The sequence below is a fragment of the Coloeus monedula genome (assembly GCF_965178545.1).
Source record: "Coloeus monedula genome assembly, chromosome: 3".
Classification (NCBI taxonomy): domain Eukaryota; kingdom Metazoa; phylum Chordata; class Aves; order Passeriformes; family Corvidae; genus Coloeus; species Coloeus monedula.
In genome coordinates this window covers 25,542,784-25,560,359 of record NC_138783.1, presented here as the reverse complement: position 1 = coordinate 25,560,359, position 17,576 = coordinate 25,542,784, and the positions used below count along the sequence as shown (strand labels likewise).

Below are 17,576 nucleotides of genomic sequence, written 5' to 3'. Positions count from 1 at the left end.
GATATGTGGGCTCAGTGGCTCATTTGTCTGGGTTCCTGCAGCTGAGCCAGAGCCTATGGCTCTGGGAGATGGGGGATGCAGGGGATAAATGGTGTTTTTCAGTCCATTTCTCAGGCGTGCTGTAAATGTGTCTAGACAGGCAGTACTTGGATGGCTGCCTTGTACCTTGAGGGGGGGGGGCTGATCTTCTTCCCAGTGTGTTGCCAGCTCTCCTTCATCTCCAAAGGGTCTTAACTCTCCTCAGCTCTCTCTAGTGGCTCGTTTACAAATGTCTTTCAGTACAGGGGAGCTGAGCTATCCCATTCCAGCTGCCTGGAGGAGCAGGGTGGAGGTGAGCACAGACTGCAGGGCCCTGTGCTGCACCTGCACATCTGCCCAGCCCTGCTGCCAGAGCAACCTGTGTCTGTCTCTGAGCTCCCTTCTCCTCTCTGCAGGAGAGGAGGTTTCTGTGTTATCCACAGGCTCTTCTAATGTGAGTATCAGCATGCAAATAAATCCCTGTAGAATGCAGAGTACAGTGTCACAGCTCACCTCTCCCCTCTCAGCCAGTTGTGGAGCCAGGGAAAACAAAACAGCAAAGAGGAGAGTGTTGTAGAAAATTGAGGTTAGCAGGAGACATTGAGCACTTGGAAAAGGAGAATGCAGATTATTCTGCTGTAAATAATGAGGGAGGTGTGTGTGTCTTGGGGGCATCCTTAGCAGTCTCTCTGGCTTGCTGGAGAGGGTGGAGAGGCATCAACTGCTTGCACCTTTGATTGCTTCTGTTCCTTGGAATTTTCTATGGGGTCACTTGTGTTTGTGTTGCCAGAGTAAAACTGGGCATGGAGCTCAAACAGCACTTGAGGGAGGAGGAGACAGAGATTGTTTTGATTTGGAGTAGAGTTGTTGTAATTGTGTGAGGGTTTTGTGTGCTGTCTTGTTTTTTTTTTTTTGGTCCATAGCAGGTTATAGTTCAAGAGGTTGCTGTCAGTTCTGTGATAGGATAGCTCAAATCTTAGTTAGTAAAGAAAGGACTGTATGTTTAGATACAGAATTTTCCCCATCCCTTATAGCTGTGTGGACACCAAAATGCTGCTTAGTCTTCTGCCACACCTCCTGTTCTTACCTGTATTCTGAATCATCTTGGGGAGCACTCCTTGAAGAACAGGTTCAAATTCAGGTAAGATCAAACTGACCCCTGAGAGATGCTAGGCCAGGTCTTGAAATGAACCTACTCATCCCTTAAAAGATTTTCTTTTAATTTCCTCCTTTCTGACAATTGTTGTATAGAGCAACTGGGCTGGTGATCTTTGTTATGAAGCAGCGAGTGGCAGTCTGTCCACAGGTTGATTCACCTGATTCATAGCTCCTCCATCCTGTGTGCTGGGTGCCTCCCATGCTATCCAGCATCTTTGAGCAGATGGAGCAACACTACTGCATGTCTGCTTGGCATAGCTGGGAAACTAATTGACCACATTTTCAGAATTCATCTGCTGGAAGTGCTTAAAGCAGCCTTTGATTACTTTCCCAGTGCAAGGAAAATGCAAGTAATAATAAATTTCTTGTGGGTGTCCAGGTGGATGATAATTTTTTAAAGGGAAAGTGTTACGAGGGCTGCAGGTGACAAAAGGCTTATGGAAGGGGGTACATTCAGCACAAAGGTACCAAAACTTCCAGTTACACTTGTGTTTTATTGGGTTAAGGCAGTTACAATGCAGAATGGAGGGCACCTGCCCAGGCAAATGACACATGCTCTCCACAAGATCCTCCTCCCAAAACCCAGACAAACCAAAGCAGCAGCTAGAGCTCTGCTATGTGCTCTGGAGGCAGAGGACAATGGCTTTGGCTTTTTATTAGGAAAGAAAGGAAGCCCTTCCCAGATGGAGAAGCTGTGGCACAGACACAGGCAGGAGCAGCACACCGAAGCTACCAAACGAGCATGGCTGACAGCACAACTAAGCCAAGTCCTGGGAGTGAGAGCTGAAGCCTCTGATCCAGTACTGCAAGAGGGCAAAATGAGAGAACCATTTGAGGCTCTCTGGCCCATGCCAGGTTTGTCTGTATGAGGGGAAGAGCATTAGGGTGCCCTGACATGAGACTAGCTTACCTGGTACATCAGGACTTGCCTGTTTTTTTCATCCAGGAACTATTGGAGATGGCGTTGTAAAATACTGCTGGGAAGGGAGACTGTGGCCAGGCTGTATTTGGCCAGCTCCTAGATGCTGGGATATACAGATGCCATATGTGAGGACAAGAGTGTCAGGGAGAGTCCTGGGGCTGATCCCAAGGCAAATGTCCCTTCTTACTGGGAGAGATGTTATGAAACAGCTCTCCCCCAGGTATGGATTGTAACAGGAGTTATTGCAGCAGTCAGGTGGTACAAACCCTAAACTTGTCAGCAGTGCTCCTGTCAGGAGAGGAGCAAGGGTGAAAATTGGTTCCAAAGAGACCGTGAACAGGTTTTGGGACAGGGTGCATGCAACCAGCTGAAAAAACAGGTTTGAGACTCTGGGAGCTATCACGGGCCTTGTTCTCTCAGTGGCCGCAGTAGATCACTGGGGTGTGTGGTAGTTAGCAGCCAATCTATCGCTGGTCCTTGGGTCAGGAGGAGAGGGGACCCTGGGGTAGTGCTCCACTTCTCACGTGAACTGACCTACCAGAGGGAGGGCAGCCACCTCTCTATCTTACAAGGAGCAGTAAAATACAAGCTGGCAACACAAGGGAAGATTTCATTTGCAACTAGGGCGATTTTCTCAAGCACTTAGACTGACCCAGTCTTACGAGGCAAACCTTTTGATGGAAACAACAGGAGAGTTGTTATTTCTCCATCAGTGCTCTGTTTCTGAGTTTCCTTGTCCAATTTTTGCTCTTGGCTCCTGACTGAAGAGATCAGGATCCTTTTCAAAGAGGTCATGTTCTGTCCTCTTGCTAGGACTGCTGTGCACGAGCTGGGTGCCTTCTGCAGGCTGAGGATCCAGCTGTGGGAGGGCAAACGCATTTCCAGCATGGAGGCAGCAGAGATGAGAGATGCCATCTGCATTTGGGTCCCGTGTGCCCCGCGAGCCTGGCAGCTCCCAGGAGCGATGCACTGTGGTGGCGGATCTGCTGCACACCCGGAGCTGTGCCCAGCACTGAGGGACTCACTGGTTTGTCTCTCTTTTTCCCCTCCCTCCCTCCTTCCCCAGAAGTGGGAAGCACTTGTACTGTCTCAGGCAGGAGCACTGAGGCTCGGTGTGGGAAGGCAGCCATGCAGGTGGGGCGTGTTCCCGCTCTTCACTCGTGTGCAGGGGGTACCTGGCTGTCGGCAGTGACCACGTCTGGCTGACCATCGCTGCTCGTGGCTGAGGGCAGCACGGCACTCCCCACTGCCTTGTGCCAGCCCAGGCAGCTGCTGCAGACCTGTGCAGCCCGCTGTGGCCCCGCAGTCAGCAGCAGAGGATCTTGAGGAAGGCTTTGCGGAAGTCAGTGTTGAAGGTTGTGTAGATGATGGGGTTGAGGGCACTGTTGACATATCCGAGCCAGGTGCTGGCGCTGTAAAGCCCTGGAGGCACATGGCAGGATGGGCAGTGGGCATTGAGGATATGGATCAAGAAGAAGGGCAGCCAGCAGACTATGAATGCCCCTGAGTTTAGAGAGAGGCAGAAAATAATTCATTGAGTTTAGAGCAGAACTATTTGGAAAGGGGCCTGCACTGGTGCCCTCTCCCTCCACCCCCTCACTATTTCCATGATGTTTCTGTATTTCACAAACACTGAAGGCCATGTTTATTCCTGACACAGGGATTTGGCAAAAGCTTGGGCTCCTTGCGACCAGCTTTGTGAATGGATCAGAAGTGGTTTGATGACAGACAAAAGCAAGTGGGCACAACTTTGAGGGAAAACCTGCTGCTTCAGCTGCTTTAATCAATTAGGATGAGGGCTGCTTTATTTCCCTGCTACTAGTGAATTAATGGGGGGAAGCAGTGCATCTGGTGACCACAGCAGGTGACAGGGACACCAGTCACCTGGCTTCTCTACCCAGTTGTATGAACTGTTTCCTCTGTGGCTCCTTGCCCTCAGCTTCCCCTTCTGTAATTGGATCTAAGAGCTCCTGCATGTAAAGAAACTTAGGGTTGTTCCAGCCTTGTAATAGTAAAACAAAGGAAAAGCAAAGGTGTTGGCTGTTGCTCCCTCTAGTAGGGCTTGTTGGCCACTGATTTTAAACAAAGGTAACAAAACATAGTAAATAAAACACTAACATACTTGGCTCTCAATGTTTGGGAGCATTATTCTAGATCCCTAAATGTCCCACCACTGTCTCACCTGAGTTTGTACCAGCTGAAGCCAGGGCCTAGCCTGCATTTTTAAAAATCTCAGTATTAGGAGATTCTGTGCTCCTGGAAGTCCCAAACCATCACCCCCTGCACCCTACAGGCAGAATGGCTCTCACTCACCCAGGACAATTGCCAACATCTGTGTAGCCTTCCTCTCCCGCAGCTGGATCAGTCGGGGCTGCTGCTGTGCCAGCCTCAGGCTGCTGATGGTTCTGCCACTGCTGAGCCTCCGTACCTCCACTGCGGGCTTCGTGCTCCTTCTCCTCTCTTCCCACCTGCTGCTCAGTGCAGGCCCTGGTGCCTTGGTGAGGGATGGCTCATGGCAGAAGCTTCGGTACCGCTGCAGGCTGAAGACAGTCAGCAACCTCCTTTTTGTAGACATCTCCTGGCCTGTGCATTTGAGTGAGAGACAGGGGGAGAACGTGCCTTGGCATCTGCTCGGCAAAGCTTTTCTCTCCATGTGCTCCTGCAAAAGAGGATGCCACACAGGAACTGGAAACCATGCAAACTGCTCATTGGATCAGAGAATGATGAGGGAAGTTGTAGGAGTTATCCTCAGCCTCACTTGCCTCTTAAATTGCACCATGTCCTCTGGACTGACCTTGGGGTGAACCGGCACTTGACAACGCTCTGCCTCCATCCCACCAAGGAGAAGCATGAGAACAGTAAGAACAGAAATACCTGCTCTGCTAACCTGTCATCTGTATTTTTGTGTTGGCCCTACTCCTCTCAGCATTCCCACCCTTTTAATGTAGCTTCACTGTGCAAAAATGGGTAAAAGGAGGGGATATGCATGACCAGGTAATTCCTTTCAAACTGTTCTGTTTGTTCCCATGGTTGCAGATACTTCATCTAGAAAGGTCAGTGGAACAAATGTTGCATGCACCATGAGTATCTTGACCTCTTAAGTCTGACAGATAAAGACAGTTTTTTATTTTAATAACAGAGGTTAAAGCCTGTGAAGCCCTGAGAATGAAGCTTCATTGAGCAAAAATCAATAAATGAAGACATTAAAATCAATAAATGAAGAAATTACCCAGACTTATGCATGGCTGAGAAAACCCTGCTCTGAAGAAATTTTGAAGTAGGCTATGCTCTTTTCTAGTTGCCACTTCTAGAGGGCAGAGATACACAGGGAATATCCTCTCTCTAGAGGTCTGAAAAGGATTTAACAGGACCTTCTACATCTCAAATATCACGGTGTATGAGCGAGGGATGAAAACATGTCCTATCCCTCCTTATGCTTTCTGTTCTGTGCTTTGGCCCTTTGAGGAGAAGAGATGATGCATTCCCTGTCCTTTTTGACAGCTCCTACTGTGTTCACGTGGCTCTTACTTGGTGTGCATAACACGGTTTGGTGCTGGCGCTCTGGCTGCCCTGCTGGGTGAGGGTTCGCTTCTTTTGCCTCTGTCTGAGCACGAGGTAAATCCGGACATAGAGCAGCAGGGTCACCATGAAGGGGAGGTAGAAGGACACCAAAGAGGAGTAGATGATGAAACTAGGGTTGGATATGGAACAGACACTGGGATCCCCTGGGGAGGAGAAGAGAGAGAGAGAGAGAGGAGCGGCTGAGCTGCTTTGGTTTAGTCAAGGACACTCTGGTGTGTTGGTAAAGCAGGATAAAAGGTGGCTGGGGACAAAGGCAGTCTAAGGAGTGCAGATTTTGCTCTGTCTAACCCACCTACCTGACTGATGCTTAAATTGAACCCAGCACAGGGCCATCTAGCATTAGGCAGCATGCATCTGCCTGCTTTTCTGGTCAACAGCTCTGTTCTCTTCTTCCATGTCTATTCCTATCCTTTCTCAGAGGACCCTGTCTCCTTCATACTTTCTCCTATTCCTTTGACAGCCTCTGAGCTGTCTAGATGCAGTGTGCATTCTCCCCTATCTGTCTGAGCCAGGCAGTAGGGGGCAGAAGAATTTCCCCCTCCCATCCCCTTCTTGCCTCAAGCACTGAGGAGAGGATGGATGGGGAGCAGAAGCTTCTGCCTGTGACTCAGTGGGGAGGAAGGCTCCCTTGCTCCTCTGCCTCCAGGGAGACTGTGCTGCCCTAGCTGAGGGAAAGGAAAAAGATCAACCTGCTTCCAAGGTGGAAATTTTTTTGTTTGCCCTCCTCAAGGGATTAGTTAAGGAAGCAGACAGCCAGTTGGATGGGAAGGAGGTTTCTAACAAGCAATGCTGTTATGCAATCCTTGCTGTTTAGAAATGTGTTCTGTATCAGAGTCAAAACTGTGCTTCTGAACCTGTTGATATCAGCAAGACACCACTGAGTCTGGTGTGTGAATGTATTGTATGTGCTGCACATTTTGCTCTGTGTGCTCAAAGTGATTGTTTGATGGGATTCTGAAGACCTGGACACCTTGATGGGCATTGATTTGGCAGTAGAGCAGGCAGGTTTGCCCTTTAGAGCAGTAGTCAGTGTCTGCCTGAGCAAATGGCAAGTTTACAGATAAGAGCACGTGGGGATTTTTCTCTCCCTTCATAGTGTGCTTTCCAGTTCCTTAAAATTTCCTGTAACTTGGCAAATCTGCAGGACCCATGTTAAATGACCTGGCCATACACAGGGCAGCTCCACTGCAAACCCCTCCTGTATGCTATTGTTCAGGATACCACCCACCTGTAGTATTGAAGCCAAAGAGGAGAGGGCATGACACTGCGAACGCCAGCATCCAGACTATCACGATCATGAGAGACACCCTCCTGCAGGAGCTCTGCCCAGTGCTGTACTGGTACTGAACTGGTTTCACCACTGCTGTGTATCTGCAGACCAAACCAGCTCCAGGAAGAGGAGATGGAGGAGTGGAGGGAGGGAAAGGACCAAGTTTTCAAAAGGAGAAATGAAGGCAACATCGGGAACATGACAGTGAATGTGGCGAAGAAATAGAAGAGGAAAGTAGAGAAGATCAGATGATGGGATCAGCAATTTGTAGAAATGGTAAGTGGGGCATCAGGGGGAGGAACAGAGGAAATCAGAGTTAGTTGGCAGCAGTGCAGAGAAATGCTCAGCAGAACTCACAGCATGTGAAGCTACAAGGTTTGGGCTACCAGATGGATCTAGAAACCCCAGGAAACCCCTAATCTTCAAGCCCCTAAAGTTATATGGGCACTGCTGGGAAAGAGCACTCTCTGGAGCAACCACAAACTACCAAACTCTTTGTCTCAGCTGCCTGGTCTGGTGTTAGCCTGACAGGCAGAGGATTGCCCAGGGCCAGGTGTCAAAGACCTTCAGCTCCTGGGGTACCCCAGGAGATGCAGCTCAGCAGGGCTAGGATTTGGAAGGCACAGGAGTCTCATCTTTAGGAGAGTCTGGGGGCTGCTCCTTGCAGACAGAGCCAAACTGAAATGGGGATACAGATTCCCTTTGAGGAACACCAGACCTACCCAGCACTGAGAGCTGCCTTGCATTATTATCCTTGAACTACACATTACAAAGGTACAGCATGCAGTAGTTTTCCCTTCTCCCACTCCTTGGTCCCAGTAGCACCACATGTCCCAAGGTTTTGGCTCCCAGCCCTCAGCAGTGCTTAAAATAGGCTCAGTTTTAAAATGCAGAAAACCAGAGCAAAGCTCAAGATTATACAGCAATAAACTTAATCTCTCCCCATGTATACAGCAGGATTTTGTTTATTAAAGCTTCACAAGTGAGATCTCCAGAAGGAGAAACCCCCTTCGAGACTCAGTGGGAGTTGGATGACCAGTTGTGGTTCCTGCGTTCAAAAAGCTTGAGGATGTGGTTGGGGCGTGTTTTATTGCTTGTATCTCCCCCACTCCAGTGCAGACCTCTTGTAGCACAGTGTGAGCAGAGCCACATTAACAGCAGCAGTGGCAGGCACAGACCTGCAGGGCTTTGTTGTCCTGAAGACACTGATGCTGTCTGTGCTCACCCCACTTCCTTGTCCCTGCCCCACTGGGGTACAGGGCTGACCCCCACGTCCAGACTATCCCCCCGGATGCTGTTGTGCCTCACCTGTCAATGCTGATGGCACAGAGGTTTAGAATGCTGGCTGTGCACATCATTACATCCATGGTGACAAAGATATCGCAGCAGATCCGGCTGAACGTCCAGACCCCTCCGGTCACCTGCAGCGGCAACACAAAACTGTCAGCCTTGTTCTGCACCAAGTCCTGACAAGTGATGTGTAAGGGGGTTCTCTCCCCCAAGCATCTCAGCAGCTGGAGGAGTTCATGTCCACAGTGATGGGCAGAGGGAAACTGAGGCACCTGTGTTGTGTTCAAGATAACATGGCAGTAGGTCATGGAGAAGGAGCCTCACTTTAATTTCAATCCTTTATTTGCTCTTGCAGAGGGAGGCAGGGAGAAGACACAGCAGCTATCCCTTCTCTCAAGGCCTAGCATGATAAATTGATTTAAATTTGATATCACTGTACTTATCCTTTGATTAATGATTATCTGAGAAAATCTAAGGGTTGAAAGTCTTTCTCAGCCTAGCTGCCAAAGTGCTCTTGCAAGCAGTGAGCTGGAAAAGTGCTGCAAATATTTTGCATTTATGTATGAAACTGAGATCTGAGACTGAGGCCTCTCAAAAACCTTATTTGAATTCTTATCTCAGTTACAGATTTTGATTATTAGATCTGAGTGAGAACTCACAGGCCATTCAGATAAAGGGGCTTGGGTTGCTACCAAGCTGTTGTTCTGGTTGCTTTGAGTTTTTAATCTGAAGTGTGTGGTTGTGAAAGCTCAGCTGTACCCAGTCTTAGCGATGGAGAAAAGTGGTTTTGGACCAGCCACCGAGTCCTTGGCAATGACCTTTCTGATTGACAACCATGCTCCAAGCACTGTGTGGCCCTGCTCTCCTTGGGGTTGGGATGACAGCCTGACTGCGAGAGAGGTGGTCTGCCTCAGTGCCCACTCCTTGTAGGAGATGGAGGGCAGGCTGCCTCCTTGTTCAACTGCAAACAAACCCAGTGCTGTGCTGAATGGGGGAGTAGGAGAGAAAAAGGGGGGAAAGTCCGTGCCTGGAAGAGAGCCTGGATTTAAGCCTTCAGCCCCGTAGATCCTGCTGGTTCAGCTGAATCCTGGGAAGCTATCAGAAACTGCTGCTGGTTCCTGGTCTCTCTGCTTACATTTAGACAACATCTGGAATACTGCATCTGGTTTTGAGGCATCAGGAGAGGAAAAATATTGATAAACAGGAGTGAGTCCAGTCGAGAGCCACCAAAACAATCCATAGGGGCTGGAGCAGCTCTGAGGACCAGCTAAGGGAATAGGACTTGCTCAGTCGGGAAAAAAGATGGCTTTGAGAGGGGTGTGAGACTGACAGCTCTCTAGTGCCTCATGGGAGGTTTTTGAGTAAGTTGGAGGCAAGTTGCTAAGAAGATGGAGCTGGGTTTTTTGCAGCAGTGTGGTGGGAGGACAAGAGGCAACAGGAATGAGCTGGAAGAAAGGTGCAAACTGGTTAAGAAGGTTACTTTTCTGACCACAAGGACAATGAGATAGTGGAGCCAGTTGCTTGCTAAGTCTGTGCAGGATCCATCCTTGGACGTTTTCAAGACCTATTCAAAAATGCCCATCCCAGGTGGCTGGAGAGGGTGCCACAAGTTTGGCTTCTCAGGCAGTGGGTCAGCCCTGCAGCAAGTGTTGGTGCATAGGAAGGATGCAGCTCCCTGCAGAGAGAAGCACCTGTATAAATACAGAATTCACTCAGTGAGAGTTGTTCAAGAAATAATCCTGAGAAATTTAAATGGCTTTAATAGTGGCAGCATTCCCACACAAGGGCACAGAAACTTGCTGAGGTGAGCTGTGTCTTTAGGGTGTTCTCTGCTGGACCCAGCTGCTACATTTCAGAAATCAGGTATTGAATGAGGCAGTCTTCCATTAGACCCTCTGACCTTGAATGAATGCAGAGAGGGGAAATGGGAATTGGCTTGCAGAATGCAGAAGGGAACTGTGCTTTCCTCTTCAGTTCTCTTGATACTGGTGCTGATCCTTTGTTTTCTTATAAAAAAGTAGGTAAAGGGGGGGAAAAAAAGTCAAACCAAAACCATTGAGCTTTTCTGCACAGTTAGGTGAGCTACAAGATGTGCAAACTGAAGGCTGTCCATCTGAGATTAGGGACCTTAATAGGTAGGTTCAGCTCCAGAGAAACATTACAGCGGTTTTACTTGAGTTTCAGACTTTGAGATCTGCTTGACCACCTCAAAATATATTTAAAAAAAAAAAAATGCTGGAAGCCTTTGCAGTGGGACCCAGTAAGGGATGTTTCTGCTGTTTGAGGCAAAAAGCAATGCAGTTTCTGCATGAGCTGTGGAGTCTGCAGAATATTTCACCAATCCAGTGGCAGGTGTTTGCATGAAAGCCAGCTGCTGCTAACCCAGCAGATGAACAAGCACTTAACTGAGGGAGTTTCCAAGGTCCTGAGCACATTCAAATGCTGAGCTCAAGAATGTGAACCATTAAAACTGAAGAAGGTGCTGGTGGGGACGGCTTAGAAGTGAGCCCTCTCAGGATGATGCATTCAGATCACACCACCTGCATACTAGACTGTAGCTTGTGTAAGAGGATGCTTGACAGATCAAAATGTTTGGGCTTAAAACCCGTCCTCACTTCCACCTGCCACTTCTAAAATGGGGAGTAGCTCTGTTGAAGTAGTTAATATTTACCTGTGGGGTAAACGAACCCAGAATTCATTCCAGAATTTAACAGTGAAGAAGAGCCATTTTATTATATGCTTTGTTCACAATTTTAAAAATTCTATTTCTGCTCTTCCTTTTATTGCTCTGTTCTAATCATCTTTGCTACAGCAGCTAGAACCTGCTAGTCTGCATTTCTGGTTTTCATGTGCTGGCAGGGTACCTCTTCTTTATCCCTCTGGTGCTTTTTGTCCAGGAATCTCAAAGGACATCCCAGGTATTAATTGATTGAATCCTCACATCTGCCTGGGTGAGGTGGATAGTCAAATATTATTCCCTTACAGCTGATGAGAGCAAACCACAGAGAGATGAGGTGATACAATCTCTCATTACCACTCAGTGACTGTGCAGCAGAAGTGGGAATAATGTCCAGGATGAAATCCTGGCTCTATCAAACACAATGCTAAAGATCCCTATAGACTATTCAGGTCAGGTTCTCATCTAATCTTCCTTGATGACCAGTCTGCTTTATCTACAAAATTGTAGTATTATTATTTTTAACTTCCAAACTCCATAGGAAGATTTCCAGTTTATGAATGCACAATGATTATTTTTTTTTAAACTTATGCATACCCACCACTCTCCTGAATTCTTGAAATAACAGAATCTCCACAATTCAGATATGAAGGGTGATGCCACATTGAGGAGCACATGGATGGGAAAGTAGGAAACCAAGTTGCATCAGGCAATGCCAAGCATGAAAGTAGTGGTGCATCTAAGCAGGCTCACTGAAGGGTTTTGTGTTTGAGAGCTGCTGCTTGGGGGTGCTGTTGGCTCCTGCAGCTGTGAGATGGCTGCTCATGGGTTTGCACGCTGGGAGTACAAAGAGCACTCGTGGTCAGGGCTGCTGAGCTGCAGTAACTCAGCTCTGTTCCCCCTCTGACGCCAGTCCAGTAGAGCTCCTGGAGCTCACAGAGCAGCTTAGGTCTCACTGCTCCTGTGTGAGAGACACAGATGAGGAGACAGTGTGACTCCCACACAGTCTCAGCAGATTAGATCTCAGTAACAACCTTCTCCTGAAGCTTTCTTCTCCTTTGGAGGTAGAACTGGATGTTGTAAGAAGACTGAGGAGGGTGTTCCCAGCCATCCTGCCACATGTCCTCCTCCATTTATGCAATGACTACAAGGCATGATGGTGTTTAATCATGCCTTATCCAGTGGGCAGGATACCCTGATGCCACTGTTTTGGAAACCTTGGTGAGCTTCAGCAGCCACAGCACCAGAGATCAGTAAAGAAGAGGGGCAGCAGTATTGGTGTATCAGACCTACACGCTGGCCCCCAGGGGACTGCTAGACACACTGCTGAATAGCACTTCTGTGCCAGAAACCTCCTTAGGTGGAGATGAGGATTTTGAGGCTATAAAATGTTTTTATTGCTCCTCTGTCACATCCATCTCAAAATATATCTCAGAAAGAGATAGTTCTGGTCTGCATGATTGATAGAATAACACATTTCATGGCCACAGATGACTAAAAATGGAGTGGAAAGCACAAACTTCACAAGCGACATTTAAATCTGAGGCATTCATCCACCTTTTAGCCTCTCCATAAATAAGGGCCAGTTCTCCAAAGTCTGGTTTGGCAGACCTTCAGCTGATGAATAGGTATTCCACATGGTTTTGGGAACAGAATGATTTTTTGGCAATTTCCAGGCTTATAGTGTATTGAAGCATGATGCCATTTCTGCTTCATTGGTAGCATCGCTGATCCATAAACAGCAGCAAATATTGAAAAAACTTTGGGGCTTTTTGGACTCTTTTTTAAATCTTACTCTTGCTGGAGTCCTACAGCCCAATTCTACAGGAAAAACTGTGCAATGCCAGGATTGGTAGTTTGGGATCTGTATGAGTTCTTTTCCCTGTTGTTTGGATGACTCTTCCATCAGCTGCTTTGATTATCCAAGCTCCACAGACAGAAATTAGTCTTGAATGGGTCTACAAACACAACTAGGAAATGGACCTACTGTTGTGCTCACAAATCATGACCACGGCACTGAATGGGGCAGAGGCTGCTCCACAGATGTGCCTCAATCCCACTCTGTCCGCAGCAAGAGTGAATGCCAAGTATTTTCTAAAGCAAAGCATAATGTGATTTCATTAAGGATTGGAATGCACTTGAGCTGATAGACTATTCCAATCTGAAATAAAACTTGACTTTCAATAATATTTTTTAGCTGCAATCAAATTGAAGAGTCTAATTCTGTCTTGTTGGGTTGGCTTCCCACACACACACACTTATTCTTTTTTTTTTTTTTTTTTCAATCTTTCTATTTAACACACCCAAGTAGTACACATCCTGCAGGACAGCTCCAGGGCTGTCCCACACAGATCAGTCTAAACGTTGCTACTGCCTTCTTTAGGAACATGACCACGCATGCAGTGGTGTGGTTAAATTCTGCTGATCGTTCCTAAAAGGCACTCACCTCCAGGTACACCATCCATGGCATCACCAAAGTAGCCACCAGCAAATCTGCCACTGCCAGGCTCACCACGAGGTAGTTGGTTGTGGTTTGCAAGGTGCGTTCCCTCAGCACAGCCAAGCAGACCAGCACGTTCCCAAAGATGATGGCCAGAATCAAGATGCAGTAGCAGAGGGCGTAGTAGGCATGTGAGTGGGGCAGCTCAGGCTCTGTGGTGCTGTTTGCCCCACAGGGAATGGGGTCTGTTGTATTAGGATGGCTGCTGGCTCTGGTGAAGAGGGCCATGGGGCTGCCACTGGAGAGAGAAAGAAAGAGATGACAGAAAATCAGAGCTCTGCAATAATTGTGGAGAACAGTACCCCCTGTGGGTACTGTTATGATTTTATACTTTATTTACGAATGCTCCTTCAAGCCAATCAGAGAGGTGTTTTTTCTGCTCATATACAGGCAGAGCTTTGCTTAAAGATTTGTTTGGCCTGTTTTGTTTTTCACTGAATCTAAGCCAAGAGAAGAATGCAAGACTTCACCTCCTGTGTGCATGTGAAAGGTGGATCTTGCCAACCAATGCAGCTGTTTGGAAAGTGGCAATGGTTTTGAGATGCACCAAAGTCACACCACAGTACAAGTCAGCTGGGCAAGAGGGCAGTCTAAAAGACAACAATTTGAAATGATGAGAAAGACCCAACACAGTTACCCAAACATGGTAGAGATTGGCCAAAATTTGGAACTTATATCTTTTCTTCTGGGAAGTATCCTCTTCCTTCTCTCATCAAAAAACGTCTTCAATAACTTCACACACTTGAGTGCTTGGCAGCCTGGCAGAGCCTCTTGATCCCTGGCTGCCTGGCAGCAAGCACCACCTCCAGAATTCCTCCTTTTCGGCAGCATGTTTCTGTCCCAAGCCCTGCCTGCCTTGTAAAGGGTTGACTGCTGGTGCTGTTCCCATTTCATCCATACTGTGCTCTGTGTTTTCCATGCCTGGCCAGAAGATGTGCTTCCAGTGCTGAAAAGCAAACCAGCTTGATGTTTGGGATGAAATAATGGAAAGATGCTTGCAGGGTACTCTGCATTTCTTTTTCTTACAATAGATTCAAGTCTGTTCTCAGCAACCTACCATGATTCAGGAGGAGGATTTTTTTCCAGAAATTTGAAAGCTGCTGTACCAAGGTTGTTCCATGACATTTAATGGTTTGTATCTTTTTTTCCTTTGCTACTGCTCCTGTTGCTGAACTCATCATCAGTATGACAGGTATGAAAAGCAAGGAGAAAACATTGCAAAGCCAGTGGTATAAATATTATTCTGTTTCACCTCACCCCTTGAATAGCATCTGTGATGCACAGCTGCTGCACAGCTATGTTCCTGGAAGAGTAGCAGTGCAATAGGTATGAATTGCTCCAGCCCCTGGGGATATACTCATCCTTAAAACTGGTGTCACTCTCCCCTGATGCTTTGTAGCTGGGAGAGGACAAGGGTTGAATGAGATGGAAACTGAACTACCCTATGTCCTGTGAACACAGATCCCTCAGGACAGGGGTGAAACAATGGCACGTGCTTTGGTTGAAAATGCCTTTGCTTGTCTCCTCTGTCTTTCTTCTTCCTGTCCATGACAAGTTAAGCTTTCCACTGGATCACAAAGATCTCTTGTAGTATGAGTGCTTCTGCTGAGTCCAGGACTGTTCATAAAACAGTTGAGCTGCAGCCACCCAAAGACAGCATTAATTTTACTGTGTCCCTTGCACTGACACAGTTCTCATTCTGGGAATTCTAAAATGCCTGGGACCAGGAAACGCTGGTTCTGTAGTGCTGGAAAAAAACCCCTACCTTAAGCAGCTGCCTAGCTGATAAGCAAGGCCAGAGCAGGGAATGAACAAAACATCACCCATAATATATATAAACAGAAGGCATAAGGCATCCCAACACACAGTTTAGCTGTGGGATTCCTGTCTTGTCTTCTGTCCTTTACATCCATGAGCACCGTTTTCGACTTTCACCCCAAAGTCAGTCTTCCCTACCAAGATCCCTCCCAGCCCTGCCAGGTCCCCCATCCCTGGACTGTCCTCCGCCCCCCCAGTCCTGCTCACTCCGCACCTGGCCAGGGTGATGCCAAACCAGGCACGTGCCAGTGTACCTGGATACCCTCATAGGGGGGTGGCAAGACACCCACCACCCTGGGCAACCGGGTGACAAACTGCGATGGAGACAAGGGTCGCAGTCGTGGGGACGCGCAGAAGGAGGGGAAAGGAAGGAAAAGGGACGCTCCCCCCGTGGGTCTCCGCCTCGGAGAGGTCCGGGTGCCTGTCCCGGGCCGGATGGCAGGTCCGGGTGCGGGGTGCGGGAAGGGTCCGGGGTCCGAGCGCAGATCCAGGCGTGGCGGCGGCTTTGGGTTCGCTTCCAGCTGCGGGTGCTGCTCCGCGCCCGCCGCTCCGGCTGTTCCCGCTGTTCCCGCTGTTCCCGCACCCGAGGGGCAGCGGGAGCTGCGCCGCTCCCCGTGGTGCCCCGGCCCCGCTGCCGTGTGCCCCGGCGATGCCGAGGGGTGCCGGGGCGCTGGGGAAAATGGGGCGGGGAGGGAAGCGGAGGGCTGCGGGCAAAGGGACTGCCGGCACGGGCGGGAGGCGAGCGGGAGGCAGCGATCAGGACTTACCCCGGCCCGTCGGGCCGTGCCGCCGCCGAGCAGAGCTCGGTCCCGGTCCTGGTCCCGTTGAGTCCCGGCCCGACCCGCTCCCTCCTGCCGCCTTCCCGGCGCGGAGCCGCGGGGCGGGACCGAGCTGGCCACCTCCTCCCGCCCGCCCCTGCCCCGGGACCCCGCGGCGCCCGGCGAGGGGGCAGCCGGCCGGGGTGCGCTCCCCGTGCCTTGCTCAGGTGCCCGAGAACTTGCCCTTCTCCTAAAGGGAGGCGGCGAATTTTGGAGCCGGGGTCTGCGGCAGGGCCGGGCTTTGCTGAGGGATGGACCTGCTCCTGCCTGGAGGCGAAGCGGAGAGCTGGGAGCCCGGGGAGCCGGTGCTGCGGCCGAGCGCGGGGGCTGCTTGCCCTGCAGATAGAAAGTTGTCACTTGAAAAAAAAGATCAAAGCAGAGATGATTTTAAGAAGGGGGAGGTTTAAAAATATTTATATATTTAAGTAAACTACCTTAAACCTGAGATGGAGTGCGGGTAAGCGGGGAGGAAGCTGGAAAGGAGACTAATACTGGGAAGTGTCCTTCTCCGGGGTCGACCGCCAGTAGGCACAGCACGATAGCCAAGGCTCGGCTACAAACCCCATCTCTGCGATGTCTCTTCCCTTGCAGTCTGAGATCAAGTCTCTGAGGCACAGTTCTCCTCAGACTGTAGTCACTGGGGTACTGCTGATGCCAGTGGATCTTCTCTCTCTGGGGGCTGGGTTGTACCCACCACCCACTTGGCACGGCAAGTGGGACTTGCAGGGAATTGCCAGGAGGGTGCAGGAAGCTCAGCAGCAGGGCTCAGGTTTCCCTTCTCTGCACGTATGAGTTGTGGCCCTAGCAGGAGGAGACAAAGTGCCCTTCCCCTTTATGCACTCAGTGGTGGGGGGGCCACAGGCTGGCTTGTGTGTGGGCAAGGAAAAGAGGAGATACTGTGGAAAGCAGAGTTTATCTACTTACTTTTAAGAATTTACTTAAGAAGTATGTGTTGGGACTTGGGCTGCCTGGATCATCTCTCCTGCCTGCAGCTTTGCAAGCTAATCTCTTTGTGGGTGAGAGTGGTGGGAGGGAGAGGTGCTGCAGAAAGCCCTCATTACCCATCAGGTGCGAGGGGTGTGAAAGTACCATCTTTAGCCTGGCTGGGGATGGTGAAAGTGCCCATGCAGGATTTGATGCGGACTAATCAGCAGCACTGCCTTTAACCAAGGCTGTGACTGCCCCATGGCAGCTCTGTGGATGGCATTGGAACAGTGGGATGAGTCACTGCCTAGTCCCTAAGGCGACACATTCACACTTGACCTCGCCGGAGGATATAGCTGCCAGCCTATTAGACCAAATGACCCGTGAAGGGCTCTACAGCCCCTTTGCTCCCTTGGGAGCCCCCAAATGGTGTGACATGGACTGCATTTACCATGCTTACATTATATCTGTACAGTTGAACTTCTGCCGTCATCTGAACCATGCTGCTCACTTTTGGGGAAATGCTAACCGTGCCTGGGGCAGTCAAGGAAGGGGGGAAGCCCTCCCGCCCATGTCCAGCAGAGGCTTTTGAGCTGTGA

The 17,576-nt window shown here is 49.4% G+C and overlaps 1 protein-coding gene across 1 annotated transcript; it reads right to left on the bottom strand.

Annotated features, from left to right (window-relative positions):
- Positions 1 to 3,404: 3,404 nt before the first annotated feature.
- Positions 3,405 to 13,801, bottom strand: DRD3 (dopamine receptor D3; the record flags this gene model as incomplete). The annotated part of the gene is given in 9 exon segments (XM_082278136.1): positions 3,405 to 3,601; positions 4,412 to 4,757; positions 5,627 to 5,823; positions 6,909 to 7,051; positions 8,259 to 8,371; positions 13,364 to 13,672; positions 13,674 to 13,742; positions 13,748 to 13,753; positions 13,757 to 13,801. Coding segments are annotated over 9 exon segments (1,425 nt in total).
- Between the last annotated feature and the right edge of the window lie 3,775 nt (positions 13,802 to 17,576).